Raw genomic sequence first — 18,078 nt, 5'->3', positions numbered from 1 at the left:
GGGGGGGTGGGATTATGGACATTGGGGAGGGTATGTGCTATGGTGAGTGCTGTGAAGTGTGTAAACCTGGCGATTCACAGACCTGTACCCCTGGGGATAAAAATATATTATATGTTTATAAAAAATAAAATTTAATAAAAAAAAAAGAATAAAAAAAAAAAGAATGGACTCTTGCCATTTGCAACAATACGGATGGCATTAGAGAGTATTATGCTAAGCGAAATAAGTTAGTCAGAGAAAGACATATACCATATGATTTCATTCATATGTGGAATTTAAGAAACAAATGAGGAAATGGAAAAAAAGCGAGAGAGACAAACCAAGAAACAGACTCAACTATAGAGAATTCATGGTTACCAGAGGGGAGGGATGTAGGGGGATGCCTCAAATAGGTGATGGGGATTAAGGAGCAACTTGTCATGATGAGCACTGAGCAATGTGTAGAACTGTTGAATCACTATACTGTACATCTGAAACTAATATAATACTGCACGGAATTAAAATGAAAAGCTCAGTAAGAAAAAAAAATGTCACACATGGCAGCTGAGTCGTCACTTGCATGTCAGCCAAATGCAACAGTTGATACTCAACTGGTCCTTTTCCAATAAAGGACATTATTGGGACAAATAGCAAAATCTGATTGGGGATCTTGGGGACAAAATGGTAGCAATGTGTCAATGTTTGCCTGCATTGGTGGTTATACTGTAGTTATGTCGGAGAATGTCCTCGCTTTTAGGAAATCCATACTAAAGATTTCATAGGTAATGTAGACAAGGCACTTTCAAATAAATAACTCAGAAGAAACAAATTCTTTGTATTATTCTTGCAAGTTTTCTGTACTTCCAGAGTGTTTCAGAATAAAAGGCATGCTATGGAAAGTATCACAGTAAAGAACCGTAATAAGCAGAAAACTATTTTAGTAATGCCACCATCCAAAATGTTTTTCTTGAAAGGTAGTCTTGTGATGGGCATTAAGGAGGGTACATATACCATGGACTACTGGGTGTTATTTGCAAATAATTAATCATGGAACACTCCATCAAAAACTAATGATGTACTGTATGGTGACTAACATAATATTAAAAAAATAAAAAATAAAAAATAAAGGTAGCCTTTTAAATTGTATTCTTCCATTTTTTGAGAATTTAAGGAGGAAGAGAATTTAAGGAGAATTTGAGAGGAAGTTAATGCTAAGCTATTTTACAGCTAGAATGTTTATTATTATCTAGGTGATGTGTTAAGCTACTTTGTTTTTCAATGTAAGTTATTAAATTCTTTGGTCTATTTGGATTCAGTGTGTAGCCCACACAACATGTAAAATAAGGTTCCCATTTTTAGTGTGTGGGTTTATTTGTTTTGTTTTGTTTTGTTTGTTTTGTTTTGTTTTGTTTAAGGAGTAGAGGACAGAGGGAGAGAGAATCTTAAGGAGGCTCCATGCCTAGCATGGAGCCCAACACTGGGCTTGATCTGATGACCCTGAGATCATGATCTGAGCTGAAATCAGGAGTCAGACACTTAACTGACTGAACCACCCAGGTGCCCCTAAAATAAGGTTCCCATTTTAAACACACACACACACACACACACACACACACACACACACGCTCCCCCTGATGCCCAAATCACATGGCTAGAAGGCGCAAGGAGTTGAATTGGATCTCCCTCTGCCTCCAGTTCCTCCCTCATGTAACAAGGAGTGAGATGGTGCCAACTGTGGGCCAAGGGATTTGGCAAGGACTGCCCCCCTACCCCCCTGTTAGAAGCAAAATCCCCACTGGAGAAGGACTGCTATGTTTAAGGACTATTCAAGGAAAGAGCCTGAGAAAACTCCAATGTAGAGGGCCATCCATGGCCATGAAATCCGCAGTCATGAGGGAGGAAAACATGACATAAGGGAAAGACATCTTGCATTTTAGAAACTCTGCTCTGAAATTTATTGGCTTAGACTTTTCTACAGTCTTAAGGAATGAAAAATATTAATCAACACAGAGTTTTTTGTTTTGCTGTCTGCTAATGTTGTTGTTTCCTGACTGATTTTTGAAAAGCCTTTCAGCTAACAGTTCCACTTTTGAGGTCAACCCAGGCCTCCCTCCTCTTTTGTCCTATACCCTGTGCCTTCACCCTGTGGGGCAGCTGCCTGACCCCTGAAAGCACTGGGAGTTTTTGAGTCCAGACTTACACTTTGGCCTGGATGGTTGTCAGATTAAATGAACCTCTGTACATAAAGCTCTGGGGCCTACCAGCCCCTTCTTCTGCTTGGGTTTTGCAAGAAGTAGATGTCAGTCCCAGGTGGGCACCCACACCAGATGGAAAGATGACTTGTCTTATGCTTTTGCCTTTCAGGAAAGCGGGTATGCCTTGGAGAACAGCTGGCCAAGTCTGAGCTGTTTATTTTCTTCACCTCCCTTGTGCAAAAATTTACCTTCAGGGCCCCCAACGATGAGAAGCTGAGCTTGAAGTACAGAACGGGCCTCACCATCTCCCCAGTCAACCACCGACTCTGTGCAGTCCCTCGGTCCTGATGTCTGAAGTCGTCAGGCAGGGAGAGGAGAAAAGAAAGCAGGAAGTGTGGTGTCCTTGAAGGCACTGGCACCTCCTCAGAAGGGAGGTGATGAAATGGAATGTGACTCTAAGGGACAGTCATAGGAATTGAACTCAGAGGAAGCACAATCCGAATCCCAGCCTTGCTGTTTTCTCTGATGGAGCCTTGAGCAGATCCGTTATGTTGTGAATGATTAACCTTTTCACCCAGGAGACGAAAAGCAGGTAACGATTCCTCCTCTAAAGGAATGGACTTTGAGTGATTTGGAAACCATACAGCTTATCAGAAAAATTAGAGCTGAAATCTGCCTTTTTCCTGCTTGCTTCTTTAGACATGGATTTGCTTCTAGCCTGTGGAGGTGGCTGAGGTCACAGGGGTGCCAAATGTTTGATAAGAGTTAGAATTTGGACCCTGGGACGCCAGAGGCTGACCTCAAACGCTGTCACACTTGCTGGCACGATCCAAGCTTTATCTCGCTCCCACCCTAGAATGGCCCTCTGGGAAGTCAGCCAGGCAGCTAGTACTCCCTATTTATATGCACGTTTCTATGAGGAAGCAGTTTCTGTGGTTTACTTAAGGGAATACTACACTGGCTTTGGAATCAGGACCAAGCAGAGTGTGACCACTACCAATTAAATGCCGGGAACATGTTTGGGAAACAATGTGGAATTTATCTTCCATCCTTAAGAGTATCTGTTTGCCTCAATTCCTCTATCAGGCATCTTTCCTCAAGGATTTAACTATGGGGTGGGTGTGAACTTTTCTGGCAAACAGATGGTCAGCTTCTGAATGGTTAAATATTACCAGCCTAAACTCAACAGAGCCCTGGTACAGTATTTTATAGTAGGGAACCAGAAATGCCAGAATCCTGCTCAGTCCTTCTGCATGTAGTTGCTGAGGGGAGACAATGGCCAGAAAATTGAAGGTCAGGTAACACTGATGGTCCATGGAATTTGACGTCAAATTCCAATACAAACAAACACAAAAACACCTGCCAAACTGGACTAAACCGTATGGGAGGTCTTTTTCCCTAAGGTGGAGGCCTTGTGCGCTTCTGCCTGCTCCTCTGGAACTCTGCCACCACCATTTAAACAGGCCCATGTAACCCGATGGAGGATGAGAAACACAGTCCAGTCATTGCTGTTGCATCCCTAGCTGACAGCTGGCCGACCACCAGAGCTCTGCTGAGACCATCCGAGATGAGCTGGACCCAAGCATATCTAGCAGCTGAATGCCAGACGCATGAGTGATCCCAGCTGAGACAAGAAGTGCCTGGCCTGGGGCGCCTGGGTGGCTCAGTGGGTTGAGGCCTCTGCCTTTGGCTCAGGTCATGGTCTCAGGGTCCAGGGATCGAGCCCCGCGTCGGGCTCTCTGCTGGGCAGGGAGCCTGCTTCCCTTCCTCCCTCTCTGCCTGCCTCTCTGCCGACTTGTGATCTCTGTCTGTCAGGTAGATAAGTGGAGTCTTTAAAAAAATAAAAAATAAAAAAAGAAGTGCCCAGCCGAACCCAGCCTAAACTGCCACCCAGAGCTTTAGGAGTTAAATGGTTATTGTTTTAAGCCACTGTGTTTTCAGATGCACCGTTACACAGCAGTAGCTGACTAATATATTCCTTGAGGGCAGGAACAGTATCTGTCTTATTCAGGAACAGTATCTGTCTTATTCAAGAACAGTACCTGGAACATGATAGGACTCCAAAAATAGTGAATTAATAAAATAAGGTAGAATCATTATGGGCAGGTGCTAGATTGGACCTATCACTCCAAATCAGATCTCTGCCACTACCCCTCTCTCCTTTTCACCTGATTCCAATGACCTATTTCTCAGTCCTCATGCTAACTTCTGTTACAATCCTTCAGGAGCAAGGTAGGAGGAGTGCAGACTTGTTCTTACCTCGCTGTGTCTGTTCCATTTCCCAGGTGGCTTTCTGGAATGGAGCCACCTATTCCTTTTCCGCATGCTTATTTCTTAAGAATAGGCTGATGCCCCTGGATGGGTATTTTGTACTATCTGGGTCACACTGTGTTTTTGTGCATTCACCATCAGCTGTGTGTTCTGCTCTGAAAAGCTAAGAACTTTTCCCTCTGCTTTTGAAGCAGAGAAGAAATTAAGCAAGAATAAAGGGTTGAATGCAAAGGGCCACTTTCAGGGGCTGGCATGGAATCGTTGATGATTCCTGTTGCAACAGTCAGGGTCAGAACAGAGGTCTCTCTTAGTCCAAATACATCAAAGGCCCAAAGATATCACAAGGCTCTGAGGTACATAAAACAACATTAAAGATTCAAGGGGGTGGACTGCGGGCCATGCCTAAATTCAGTTCAAGGTTTTACCATTTATTAACTTCTGCCTGTGAATTAAACAGGCTACTTTACTTTCTTCAACTCATATCCCAATCTGCAAAATAGAATTAAATAATACCTACTTTGGTAAATTATGAAACTGATCAAAAGGGCCACTATCCCTCTCTGGGTTGTCTCTCCTTGTGGTTCTTGGCTCCATGGGACAGTTATGGATAATTGCCTTGATACATCCAAGAATGGCCATGTCACATGCTCAATAAAATAGAAGTTCCACAAGTTCAACATGTTTCTTTTTTCTCTGCCATGAGATCAGCAATGTCCCAGATAAAGGTCTGTCAGCTTACATCCAGGTGACAAAGACATAATGCAGAGTCCCAACTGGTTCATGGTAGACATGCAATAAAACAAACCTATTTTGTTGTGAGCCACTAAGATTTGGGGATTTTGGGTTATGCAGCATAAGTTATCCTCAACTGTCTGATACATCAGCATTTTCATTGAGAGGACCATATATATTTGTGTTTGTAGTTACTGTGAATACCAAATATGCATGTGGGTCTCTATATATACACGTGTATATACATATAATATATATACTATATATAAAATGCTACTTTAATACATATTAAACATATACATTTATATTATATATAATAAAGTCACAGTACACTTGGCATGTAATAGATTAAATTGTAGTTGTAATGCTGTTACATTCGTTTCAGGCAAAAACTTGTGATTTATACAGTTTTTCTTCTAGACAATTTGATCTTTTCCTCGCTGGATCACAGAGCAATAGATTCTCCCTATTAACTACAAGATCATTATAAATCCTCTGATGGGCTGCCCACACTGTGCAACCCCTGGGGGCCTTCGCGGGCCGTCTAGGGGAATGGCGCCTCTGCGTTTGGACTGTGCAGGGCTCGTATGTGTGGGCCTGCTCCTTGGCCGGGTGTATGATAATTTTTGTGATCTGAAACCTGCTCGCTTCATCAGTCACATCTTTTAATGTTTCTGCCAAACAAGTGAGCTCCTCTCAATCTCCTAGACAGACTAGGTCCTTTGTCATCATCATGTGTTTATAGATGCTTCTTTTTTCTGTAAGAAGTATCTCATGACACAGGACAGACCCAGTCTAAATGTCAACTCTTCAGTGACATTTTTCTTGACTCTCAGCCAGTTGGTTGCTCCCTCCTCCATTCTCCGAGGATTTTATTCAAAAGTTTTCATTTCCTTTATCCAAATAATCTCCCAGTTACACTGAGGTTTTTGGAGGCAGCTGTGCCTTGCTCACCCAGGCTCCATCCCTAACAGTTTTGGTGCAGAGTCGATGCTCAGTAAATGTTTGTTGGACTTATAGGATGGGGGAGAGCAGCTGAGGGACTGAGGCAGAGCAGGAGCACCAACGGTCCAGTGTCAGACATTTCCTGTGGCTAAGTAGCAAGTCTCTGGGCTCTCTGTGCCCTAACCGCACATTCAAAGACTGTACATTAAGGTCCCTTCTAGTTCTAGAAATATCACCTGTGCAGAGAAAATTCTGAAATGGCAAAGTAAGGACCTCCAAAAAGCCACTCTTCCACAAAAGCATCTAGAAAACTAACAAGAGTTGTCAAAATCCTTATTTCCAGAACTCTGAAAAGTAATCAATGTCTTGCCACAATCTGAGCACTTGTTTAAGGTGGAAAAAAAATAAAAGAGCTGGATCTCAGTAAGAACGGCAAGCTCTGTGGCATTTCACTTACCCTAGTCCCATTCGCTTCTCCCCAGCTCTGCAGTCTCCTTAAAAAGCAGCAGCCTCGCAACCACGGAGCTGATAAAACCAAGTGCCAAGGAACCACTGGAGGGGGCAGGATGGGTTTGGAGCACCTCAAAGGCCCGTGCCCAGACAGCTGTCACCATTTGACCTGTCTGGCAGTTCACCGAAAAGCCCCATTTTCAGGGCTGGTCTTTATTTGATCTGACTCAAAGTGGAGTCTGTGTGAAAAAAGTGGGTATTTGTTGAAAAAAAAAAAAAAAAAAAAAAAAACGGGTAACAATTGTGCAACACTGTGGTAACCAGGGTGAGGATACCAGTTGGTATCCTCAAGTTGCTAACAAGAGGATTACAAGGGAAAACTGGGGAAGGAGAAGTCCATGGAAGCTTCCAATGGCTCTGACACATCTCTGGGAATCTAAAAGGCCAAGCACATGAAAGGACTCTGTGCATGGCCAGGAAGGATCTGAGAAGGCCTTAATCTCTCATTCTGGCTGACCTTGAGTCTCTGCATGAGCAGCAAATTTAAATCTAAGAATTGTGAACTACCTGCTAGCGTGTCCAAGACGTAACCTGCCTCATAGGCAGAGCCGCGAGAGCCTTACTGGTTTCAAGGCATTTAAGGAACCCTCTGTCTGAACCTGAGCTGAACACGGTACTAACAGCAGAACATCCAGTCGCTGCACGTGATGGAGAACAGAAATTTTACAGAATCCGTCCCAGAAAGTCACCAAACAAGAGGCAACACAAACTACAACAGTAATAATAACAGACCTACAACAGTAATAACTACCACCTCAGGGTGGTTCTTGATTTCCAGAATTTCCACATTATATCATTTAATAGGTCAAATTTTTAACAAACCAATTATACACCACATAAAGAAATAGCAAACTATGTTCGGCACACAGGACACAAAGTGAACAACAGAAACTCCTTGAGGACACCTAGGCACTGGATTTATGAAACAAAAAAACTTAGGATAAGCTATTCTTAACAACTTAAAATATTAATAAATTCTAATTAATACTATTTCAATTTAAAAGCCTTTAATAGGAGACATTTTTGCATATATTTATAGTGTAGAACTTATTTTTATATGTAAGTACACATTGTGAAGAAAATCACTACAATCAAGCTGCTTAACTTACCCATTATCTCTGTAGTTAACTTTGTGTGTGGGGGGGACGGTGGGCAGGGAGTTAGGAGCTATCCTTTCAGAAATTTCAAGTATGAAATGCAGCATTGTTAACTGTCATCATCACGACATATATTAGATCTCCAGAACTTACTCATCACACATAACTGAACCTTTGTACTCTTTAATGAACACCGCCCCATTTCCCCCATCCTCCAGTCTCTGGGCAACCACAGTTTTACTCCCTGTTTTTATGAGTTCAGTTTCAGATTTCACACTTAAGTGACATCATGCAGCATTTGTCTTTCACTGTCTAATTTCACTTAGCACAATGTCCTCCAGGTTCACCCTTGTTGCCAACGGCAGTGTTCCCTTCTTTTTTCAAGGTTGAAAAATACTGCTGATTTCTTCTGGTTGCCATAGGAAAGGACTGTCTTCCATTTCTATTAGCACTTTACTTTCTAGCCTGCTTTATTCTTTCTTACGGATAGCACATAGTCCTGAGTTTTTTTTAACCCATTCAGCTGCTCTGTACCTTTTGATTGATAAGTTTAATCAATTTTCATTTAAAACAATTATTGATACAGAAGAATTTATTATTACCCTTTTGTTAAATGATTTTATCATTCTTTTTGAAATTCTTCTCTCCTGCTGTCTTCCTTTGTGTATTTTTTTTTTATTGATAGGCTTTGATTTTTTTCGTCTTTTTATTTTATGTAACTTCTGTATTTTTTCTAGGGGACTTACATAAACTATCTTAACAGTCAATTTCAAGTGGATAATTTCACTTATAAACAATCCTGTACACTTTTACCTCTCTTTCCCCCTAACATGAAACATTAGTGATGTCACAATTGACGTCTATTTATATTGTGTGTCCATTAACATCATTCACAGTAATTAATATTATGTCGCTTATCCACCACTGTGAAGTAGTGTCACATTACATTTACCTTGGCCAATGACTTTCATGCTTCCTTACACTCTTGTGCTGTGTTTTAGCATTATTTCATTTCAACTTTAAGAACCCCCTTTCGTACTTATTTTCAGGCAAGTCTAGTGGTGATGAATTCTTTCAGCTTTTGTTTATCTAACAACCTTTACCACCCCTTTATTTTTGAAGGACAGGTTTGTCAGGATAAGGATTCATGGGGTGGTGGGATTTTTTTTTTCTTTCAGTTTTCTGAATTTATCATCCCACTTCCTTCTGGACTGCAGGAGTTCTGCTGAAAAATCTGCCCATAATCTTAAGGGAGTTTCCTTGTGCGTAACACGTCATTTTTCTCTTGTGTAAAAATTCTGTCTTTAACTTTTGACAATTTGATTATAATGTGTCTTGGTGTGAGTCTCTTTCATTTTACTTGGTATCCTTTGGGCCTCGTGGATCTGGATTTCTATTTTTTTCTTCCAGGTTTGGAAAGTTTTCAGGTGTTACTTCTTTGAATAAGCCTTCTGCCCATCTCTCTTTCTTCCTTCTGGGACTTCCAATAATGAGTATCCTCTAAGTCTCATAAGCTCTCTTCACTTTTTCATTCTTTTTTCTTTTTGTCCATTTTACCAAATGATTTCCAATGACCTTTTCATTTGTTAATCCTTTCTTCTGCTTAATCTAGTCTGTCACTAAAGCTTACTTTTGAATTTTTCATTTTAGTTACTGTGTTCTTCAACTCTATCATTTCTGTTTGGTGCTTCTTAATATTTTCTCTTTGTTGACATTCTCACTTAGCTCATGCATTACTCTCTAGACTTCAGTGAACACCTTTATCATCATTATTTTTAATTCTGTTAGATAAATCAGAAATCTCCATTTCATTAGGGTCAGTTTCTGGAGATTTACCTTGTTCTTTTATCTAGAACAGATTTTCCTCTTTCTTCATTTTCCTTGAGACTACACATCAGATAAAACACCCACATCTCCCAGTCTTCACAGACTGGCCTCACATAGGAGATAAGCTTCACTAATCAGCCTGGCCAGAGACTCTGAATGCCTCTCAAACCTTCGTGCTTGTCCAAGCTGTCATCTTTGTTTTTAGTGGCCCCCAAGAGAATAGAGTATGCCAAGTTCTGTCAGTGCTCAAGATAGGTAAGATAAAAGCCAATTCCCTGAATAGCAGTTGGAAAAGTTTGGAGCACTAGGTGTGAGGTCCAATTCCTTCTCTTCTCAGGGAGAAGCTGGGAGCAGGAGTTCATCACTCATCTGCTCTACAATGAGTTTGGAGAGGAGTTGTGGCAAATCCCTCTCTCTCATGGCGACCATACACTCTTTCAAATGGCTCTTTTGTTCTCTGTTGCCCCCAGGGTCCTAGCAAGTGCTGGGTCATGCTCCCTCTCATAGATAACTGCGTTAGAAGCCAGTCCCTTGGTAGCAGCTGAAAAGCCTGGCTGGGGGGAGAGAGCTAAAGTGTGAAGTTGAACTCCTTAGGGAGAAGCTGAGGACTTAGTTTTATTCCTATATCATGCTGGGTATAGGAGCTGTGTGAAGTGCCCATACACCTGTTCAAAAATTCCAAAAGATTAGTCATTACCTGTGCAAGTCAGCTCCCAGAAATAGGCAAGTTAGAAGACAAACTATCAGGCAGCAATCGGAAAAGTCAGGCAGTAGTATAGTCTCTCTATCCAGATGCTGGATAATATTGCATAGTGAGCCGAGATGAGGAGTCATAACAAGGGCCTGCAGGGCCACTCAAAACTGCCGCTTTCTCTGTAGACCCAAAGGGACTAGTGAAGGCTGTGCCTTGTCAACTCCTAGAGACAAGAAAGAAGTTAGACCATCAGGCAGCAGCTGGAAAAGTCAGGGTAGCAGATGGATAGTTCAACTCCTTTCAGGGAGAAGCTGAAAGCTAGGTTTTTTTCACTGGAGTGAGCCAGTAGGAGACAGTTAGTGCTCACAAGCTTGCTCAAGCTCCCAGAGGATGGTACTTGCCTATCCCATCAGCTTCTACATGCAAGCTAGTTAGTAGGTAAATCCTCAGGCAGCGGGTTAAGTTAGAGTGCTAGATGTGCAGTCCACCCTCCAGGGAGAAAACCAGAGTGGAGATTTACTGCATGCTCCACAGCACTGAGCCAGGGGAAGAGCCCCAGAAAGTGTCAGTGCATCCATTTAAAACCACATCTTTGTAACTGGAGGGTATTGTGCTAAGTGAAATACGTCAATCAGAGAAAGACAATTATCATATGGTTTCATCACTCATATGTGGAACATAAGAAATAGCACAGAGGATCACAGGGGGAGGGAGGGAAAACTGAATGGGAAGAAATCAGAGAGGGAGACCAACCATGAGACACTCTGGACTCCAGGAAACAAACAGAGTTGTGAAATGGGAGGTGTGTCGGGGGCTGGGGTAACTGGGTGATGGGCATTGAGGATGACACATGATGTGATGAACACTGGGTGTTATAAGCAACTAATGAATCACTGAACATTACATCAAAAGCTAGTGATGTAATATATGTTGATTAATTAAATGTGTATAAATACAAAATAAAAAAAAATAAAAAATAAAACCACATCCTTGCTCTTTGAGGTCCTAGGAGACTAGCAAATACCAGGCCCCATCAGCTCCCAGAGATGGCTTAGTTAGAACCTCATTCTTCAGGTAGCAGCCATAAAGGTTGGCACGGTAGATGTATGGTACAAACCTTTCACTCCCCAGGGAGCAGCTGGTTGTTGGGGGGTCTCCCTCCAATGGCACAGCACATTGCCGGGGTGGGGTTTATGCTGAGAGTCTGTTTCAGCTTTTCCTACCTGTTTCAATGGGAGTACATCCTTAGTCACCTAGTATGCACAAGTCTCCCTCAACTGTTTTTCCGGATTTCTCTCAGAGCTATGGATCCATGCGAGGCCGTGTATTCATTGAGTCCATGGATGGAACATTTCTTAATTTCTTGTCTATTCGGATGCTCCTTCAGTGCACTTCCCTTATCTCTTCAGAGCGTCTTGAGACTGGATTTCTAAAGAAATTCTGTACCTCATCAGCAAGCCTAGTTTGGCTGGTACATATGTACTGACTGTGTAGAAGACACTGTGCTGCAGGGGAAACAGATAACCAGGTATGGCCAATGATCTCAAGAAACTTAGTGTAGTGGGGCAGACATTTGAGGGAAAAACAAAGTAGATCACATTAAGGTCACGAAGTCAGGGTTGGAAAATTTCAGAAAAATAGCTCTTGTGTTGTTTGAGAAACCTTGGAAGGATTTACAGAAGAGGGAAATATTTGCGCTGAAGCAAGAGGCAAGACGTCTAAATTGCCGTTTTTACCACTGACTGATAGCAAGGTGGCTGCAGCCCAGGCAACCAGGGAGTGGAGCGCTTCGCCATCAAAACCATGGCCAGCTTCGGAATCCGACTGCAGCTCTACCCCTGAGCATGCCATTGTGTACAGCAAGAGATCTCAAAGTTTTACTTCACTACATTTCTGGGATTGCAAAACCACCTGAAACTTCAGAGATGCAGAATGTACACATTCAACCTAGGCATCTAGAACAGAGCTGTCCAATTCCATTTTCTGTGACAACTGAAATTTCCTTACTTGAACTGTCCGACACTGGAGCCACGAGGCATGTGTGGCTGTGAGGGAATAAAACTTAATTAAAATTTATGTTTTAATACCTGTTGTGGCTTGCAGCCACCATATTGGTCTGTGCAGGTCAGGAACCTTCGGTTGTTCTTAGTGAACTAATCACAAAATTATGTGATGATGTTGGCCCAGGATTTATTGCTAAGTTCAGAAAGTTAGATTTATAGAATCATGTAGTTTTGGGAACATAGGGATCAATCTAAACTGAGATGAGTTTTCACTTTTTTCACCATTTTTGCATATTTGGCGCATGAAGTTCATTCATGTGATAAAAGAACTATTTATGAGCATTTCTTAACAGCAGCAGCGTTAAACCTTTCCAAGACCTGTTCCAAGAACATGGAACACCTGAATTTTCCTAAAAATTTCACAACTCATTTTAACAAACATGTAGAGATTGGGGGGAAAAAGTAGGATGCTGGGGAAAAAAAATAAAGTAGCTTTTAAAAAAAACTGCTTATGAGAAATTTGGTCTGGAAGTGACAGCTGGTATGACTGGACAGCAGTATCAGAGATCCAAGTGTCTTCTTCCTTGTTCTACTGTCCCTGAGGGTTCCCCCTCACTACTATTCACACCCTTTTGGCCAGAACTTAGTTAAATGGCCCCACCTAGTTACAATGGTGTCTGGGAAATAGTTATTCTCCCTGCCTCCACTCCCCATCATTGGATGGCAAATATAACAAACTAAAAATATGGCATTCTCTTACTGAAGGAAGAAGGGGAGAATGGATGTGAAGAGGTAAGTAGTAATCTCTGCCAAAGAAAACCCAGAAATATTCTGGATTTCATGGTAATGCAAAATGTCTAGATCACAGTGATGAAACTGGAGACATAAAAGGGAACACCAGCAAATCACTTTTACACATCTTCTTATTCACCAAAAAATTCAAGTGAAAAACAAAGTTAGAGGAATTAAGTTGATGCAATTATTTTTCTTTAACAAACTAAATATTTGAAGTCCTTTATTTAAAGCAGCAAATAAACAGTGCACTTGTACCCGCTAAAAAATCCACTGTAACTGTCAGACACAGAAATCAGGAAGTTTATTAAAAACCTTTCACAACTATTATACTGTTATTGGACGATCATTTAAAATAATATCCTAAATACTTACAAAAATAAATCAAGTATTGCTTCTATTTTTCAAGTGTCAAAGTCTTTGCCATAGAAAATAGAAAGAACTTTTTATAAACTAAACATAACATTGAAGCTACATCAAGTTTAATAACTGCACACTATTTTCTTTAATGGTTGTGCTTTACAAATTTCCAAACTACTTTGCGATGTACAGGTTCACAATAGGAATGTATGCATATAACCATACACACACATTTTTACATAGGAATGTTTCGCATTAAATATGCATACAGAGAACCTAACACAGTACTGTAACCTAAAAGCCACCCCACAGAGCCAAATGTGCCAAAATACAGAAAGAGGTGTAGATGTAGAAGCATTATCTAACGCTCAAATTAGCAATCCAGTTACCAAAGGTGATGACATTTTAATGAAGGATACTCAGTTTAGTGTTTCTAGATAAGACATTAATTCTTTATATTAAATCATCAGTTCAATAGCCTTACTCATTGAAAAAATAGAATGAACTTCAAATATTTCTCAATATATTAAGTGATCACTGTCATACATATACACACTTTTTATTTTAAAAAGAGGAATATTCATTTCAGAGCAAATGCTCAAAATTACGGATCATTTTCAAATTGGTCTGTGGTTTAATCTTTTATCACTGAGACATTCAATTCCTTCTCAGACAGAGAAATGCTGGATTTCTCCTCCCTGGCATGTGCACTCAAGCCTCACAACACAGTCAGGGATAAAGCACGGTTCATGATGAATATCTGTAATGCTGCGCCACCCACAGGGTGTCAATCTCACTACATTAACCAGATGTGGAAAAGAATCTCACTTCTGATCAGTTCCTGAATTTCCGTATGGTTAATCACAATAATACAGAACTTTACATTACTCTTGTATAAATACCTCTATATTGAGCGTCTTAAATTCCACTTATCAACTAGAAAAGTGATAAATCACAAAATTTTTTCTCTATTAAAAAAAGAATCTAGCCTTCTGTCCTAATTCAGAAATTGCATGAATTATTTAGAAATTCCAAATACAATAATTGAAAATCTATGAGTAATTGACTGTGAAAATACTAATTTGTTGAAATTGATGTTTTACAATAAATTCCAATAAAAGGGAGCTTGAAGAGCTTGTAAAATCTCAAGTAGTAAAGTAGCTACTACTAAGCAAGTAGTAAACACCAAAGGAGCAGATGTTTTACATTGACCAAATATACCAAAATGCCATAATATCTGGAAAATTTTAATAGCATGCTAAAATATTTTCAAAGGGCTATTTCGTTTCACTAAAAGTTGCAGGCAAGCAGACTCTAAGAATATACAAAAATGCAAACCAACAAAAAAACTGCACCAATAAAAAAACACCAAAATCTAAGAGGTAGTCAACAGAAGTAACCCTGATGAGACAACACATCCCGGGAGCTGCTTCCTAGTCTTAAGAGACCTAACTGCAGTAGGAAATTCGTGTATCGTCGGTGATTAGAAAAAAATGGACCGGTAGAAAATCTAGAAACCAAGTATTTAATTGAGTAATACTGTAAATGGAACAATACTCATATACACAAAGAAAGGCTGACAATAAAATCCAGACCGGGGTCTACTGCAGGCCAAATATGTCCTATGTCCAGTTTTTGTAAATAAAATTGTATTGAAACACAAAAATATCCATTTTGCTTATATATATTGTTTATGGTTGCTGCTCTACACCTAGAGCAGAGGCCAGTACTTGGGCCCGATCACATGGCTCAGACATCCGCTGATAGGTATGCAGTTGTGAACGGCTGGAAAGGTTAACAATGAACGTCACAACATAAGCTATTCAACTCTAAGGAATGCAAACTGCTCGTTATGTCACAATTCAGTTCTGTTTCATATCTGAAGTAGCTCTGACATTTTTCTTCTTTTGTCGTCAAATATCAAAGAGTATTTCAAAGTTACTATAAAAAGGTTTAGTACAGCACCGTCCAACAGAACTTTTTGCAATGATGGACATTTTTTATATCTGCACTTTCCAATACAGTAGCCACCAGCCACACGTGGCTGCTGAGCATCTGGAAATGTGGCGGATGACCAAGGAACTGAATTTTTCATCTTAATTAGTTTTACTGAAATTGCCACACATGGCTTGTGGCTACGATACTGGACAGCACAGATTTAATTCAACTAAAGTTCTGAAGTGTGACTCTTAAAAGTGGCCCCCCAAATTAGAAAACAACACCTGTGAAAAGATGAGCTTTGGACAGAAGTGCACTGAATACCAAGAACTGAGTCCCAGACAGGTTCCTTAAATTCGTAAACAGAAGTCAGATGGATTCCAGACTGTTTCCTCACTGTACCACCTCCTTGCAGTACATGGAAAAAACTATTATAGTATGTTTTTCAACAAAAGCCCTGATTATCCTATGCTTAAAAGCAATAATTATAATCATACTAAAAACAGGTATACTGTTCCACACAAATTATATTTTTTGCCTTGCTTCCCACCAGAAAAATCACCTTTTGTAAAAGTCCGTTCATTCCATACCGTTAGCATGTCAACCATGCTGTAGAGAAGCCCTCGTTTACAGCAGGGACACAGAAGAACTGTGAAGTCTCCTGGATCTGCAGAATCTCCAACTAGTCCCTTTTACAATGGTAGAAGTCACTGCAATAGTCCAATCTTCCATTACATGATAAAATAGACCCACCTGATGACAGATTTGAGGATAGAGGATAGAGGTAAAACCTTATATATATAAAACTATACAAGTTATATTTTTTGACTTGAGATATCTATCTATCTATCTATCGATATTTACTCCACTGACATTATCTACAGAAGCACTTGGCCAATTTGTACACAGTGATTCCTTATGCACGCCAAAAGGGTTTCCGTAAAAATGACACTATATACAAATCTGTACACTGACCCACCAGAGCAATACTCCGTCTCCCGCAGGGGGGGCGGGGGGAGTCACCCACTTAAAGCAGGGTACCTGAGATTTCATGTCCTCAATTGCCTTGTCAGGATCCCAAATATACATTTCAGGGTTTGTTTTTGTTTTTAAAGACACTTTCCTTGATATGTGCACGATGGCTAAAATTAAAAAACACGAACGAGAAAATATCAATAGATAGATATCTCAAGTCAAAAAATATAACTTGTATAGTTCTCCAAGTACCTACCTCAAGACTATTTTTATAACCAAAACAATAAAACGAATATAGATATGTTTTTAAATTACTTATTACTGATTACACATTGTAAATTAACCAAGTTACTGGTAAAACTGAAGACATTAAACTAAAATATACCAAGTCAATATGAACTTACAACACTCTCAGAAGACAACTGTTTGAGATGTGTGCCTAATTACATCTTCCAATTACTCAAGTGTGCTCCCTTAGAGAAACAGCTAATTCTGTATTTTGTTTCCAAAGTCAGCTGACAAAATTCATTTTATGCATACTGATTTTTAAATAGCTGATATCCACCACCATCAATTTCTTTTCCAACCTGGAAGTTAACTGAAGGATATAAACTATTTTAAGGGCACTTCTGTTTATGTTTTCTGTTGTAGTTTAATCGGGTGTGGTAGCAGGAACTTTGACAGAGAGGTTTCTTCTGGTGTTGGTGATGTGCCGCTGCTGTGCCAGGAACGACCGTGCGGGAGCACACGCCCCAGGGTCCTTGCAGGCACCACTGCTGCTCACGAGTCTAGATTCCATCCCCAGTTTCTGGAATGCTAGACTCTGAACAAACATAAGCAAACAAATAACAAGACTATTTAGAGTCTGTAAAATGTTTTTCACAAAAATTAAGTCATTTAATCCCCCAAATTCGATAAAGCTGCTGTCCTCCTCATTTTATAGAAAAAGTGAAGAGTTCAGAAGCTAATTGACCTATACATCATCATGCTAGCAAGGAAGAGGAAACGAAGGCATAAAATCCAGTTTCTCTATTTTAACCTACTGAATTTGAAATCATTAAGAAGAGTAGCTTAAAATAAGGTTAACTTTAATTATAACAATAAAAAAAGGTTCCATGGTAAGTCTTTGTGTTTGGGCCTTCACTCTACCCACTGTGAGCATACACAGCACAAGAGAAAAACTCAGATCAATGGTTCTCAAATGTGGTCCCCAGAATACCATTTGCACCAATGGAAATTTGTTAAAAATGCAAGTTCTCCCCTGTAGACTCTGGCCAGACCTACTAAATCAGAAGTTCTGCACATGAGTACAACTTGTGCTCTAACAGGTCTTCTGATGCATGCATCACAGCTGACATTCACTATCACCTATCTACATACTGATGCATGATGAAGGATGGTGATTGTGGACAGTGAGTTTCATAGGAAGAGAAATCATTCCTTTTTCTCACTAGACACACAACACGATTTTACTAAGCTTAGAATCATGAGTAACTAGTGTAATATACAGAAAATAGTAAATGTTCAAAAGACATGGGTAGAAAATGAATAAATAATGTGTTATTTGGCTCAACTATATTTAATAATTTATGTATCAAGAAACTACAGAGGAACAAAGAAAATAATACACCGTTCCCAGTCCCAACTAGGCTGACTGACTCATGACAGAAGGTTCCAGGAACACCTCACCTATAATTTCCTTCACAGCCTTGCTAAATTGGGGCGCCTGGGTGGCTCAGTGGGTTAAAGCCTCTGCCTTC

At 40.2% G+C, this 18,078-nt stretch overlaps 2 protein-coding genes across 2 annotated transcripts in view; one reads left to right on the top strand and one right to left on the bottom strand.

The window, feature by feature from the left end:
• Positions 1–2,522, top strand: part of LOC111143525 (cytochrome P450 2J2) — a 42,041-nt gene extending 39,519 nt beyond the window's left edge. The window contains exon 9 of the mRNA XM_022497340.1: positions 2,344–2,522. Coding sequence (XP_022353048.1) covers positions 2,344–2,522 — 179 coding nt within the window. The remainder of the gene's footprint in view (positions 1–2,343) is intronic.
• Positions 2,523–16,970: 14,448 nt separating this feature from the next.
• LOC111143394 (hook microtubule tethering protein 1) overlaps positions 16,971–18,078 on the bottom strand; it is a 68,320-nt gene continuing 67,212 nt past the window's right edge. Inside the window, exon 22 of the mRNA XM_022497100.1 lies at positions 16,971–17,141. Within this exon, the coding sequence (XP_022352808.1) occupies positions 16,971–17,141 (171 nt within the window). The remainder of the gene's footprint in view (positions 17,142–18,078) is intronic.

The sequence above is a fragment of the Enhydra lutris genome, unplaced genomic scaffold (genome assembly GCF_002288905.1).
Source record: "Enhydra lutris kenyoni isolate GAN:26980312 unplaced genomic scaffold, ASM228890v2 scaffoldscaffold9, whole genome shotgun sequence".
NCBI classification, from domain to species: domain Eukaryota; kingdom Metazoa; phylum Chordata; class Mammalia; order Carnivora; family Mustelidae; genus Enhydra; species Enhydra lutris.
Note: the sequence above shows the minus strand (reverse complement) of the source record. Positions and strands in the feature narration are given on the sequence as shown.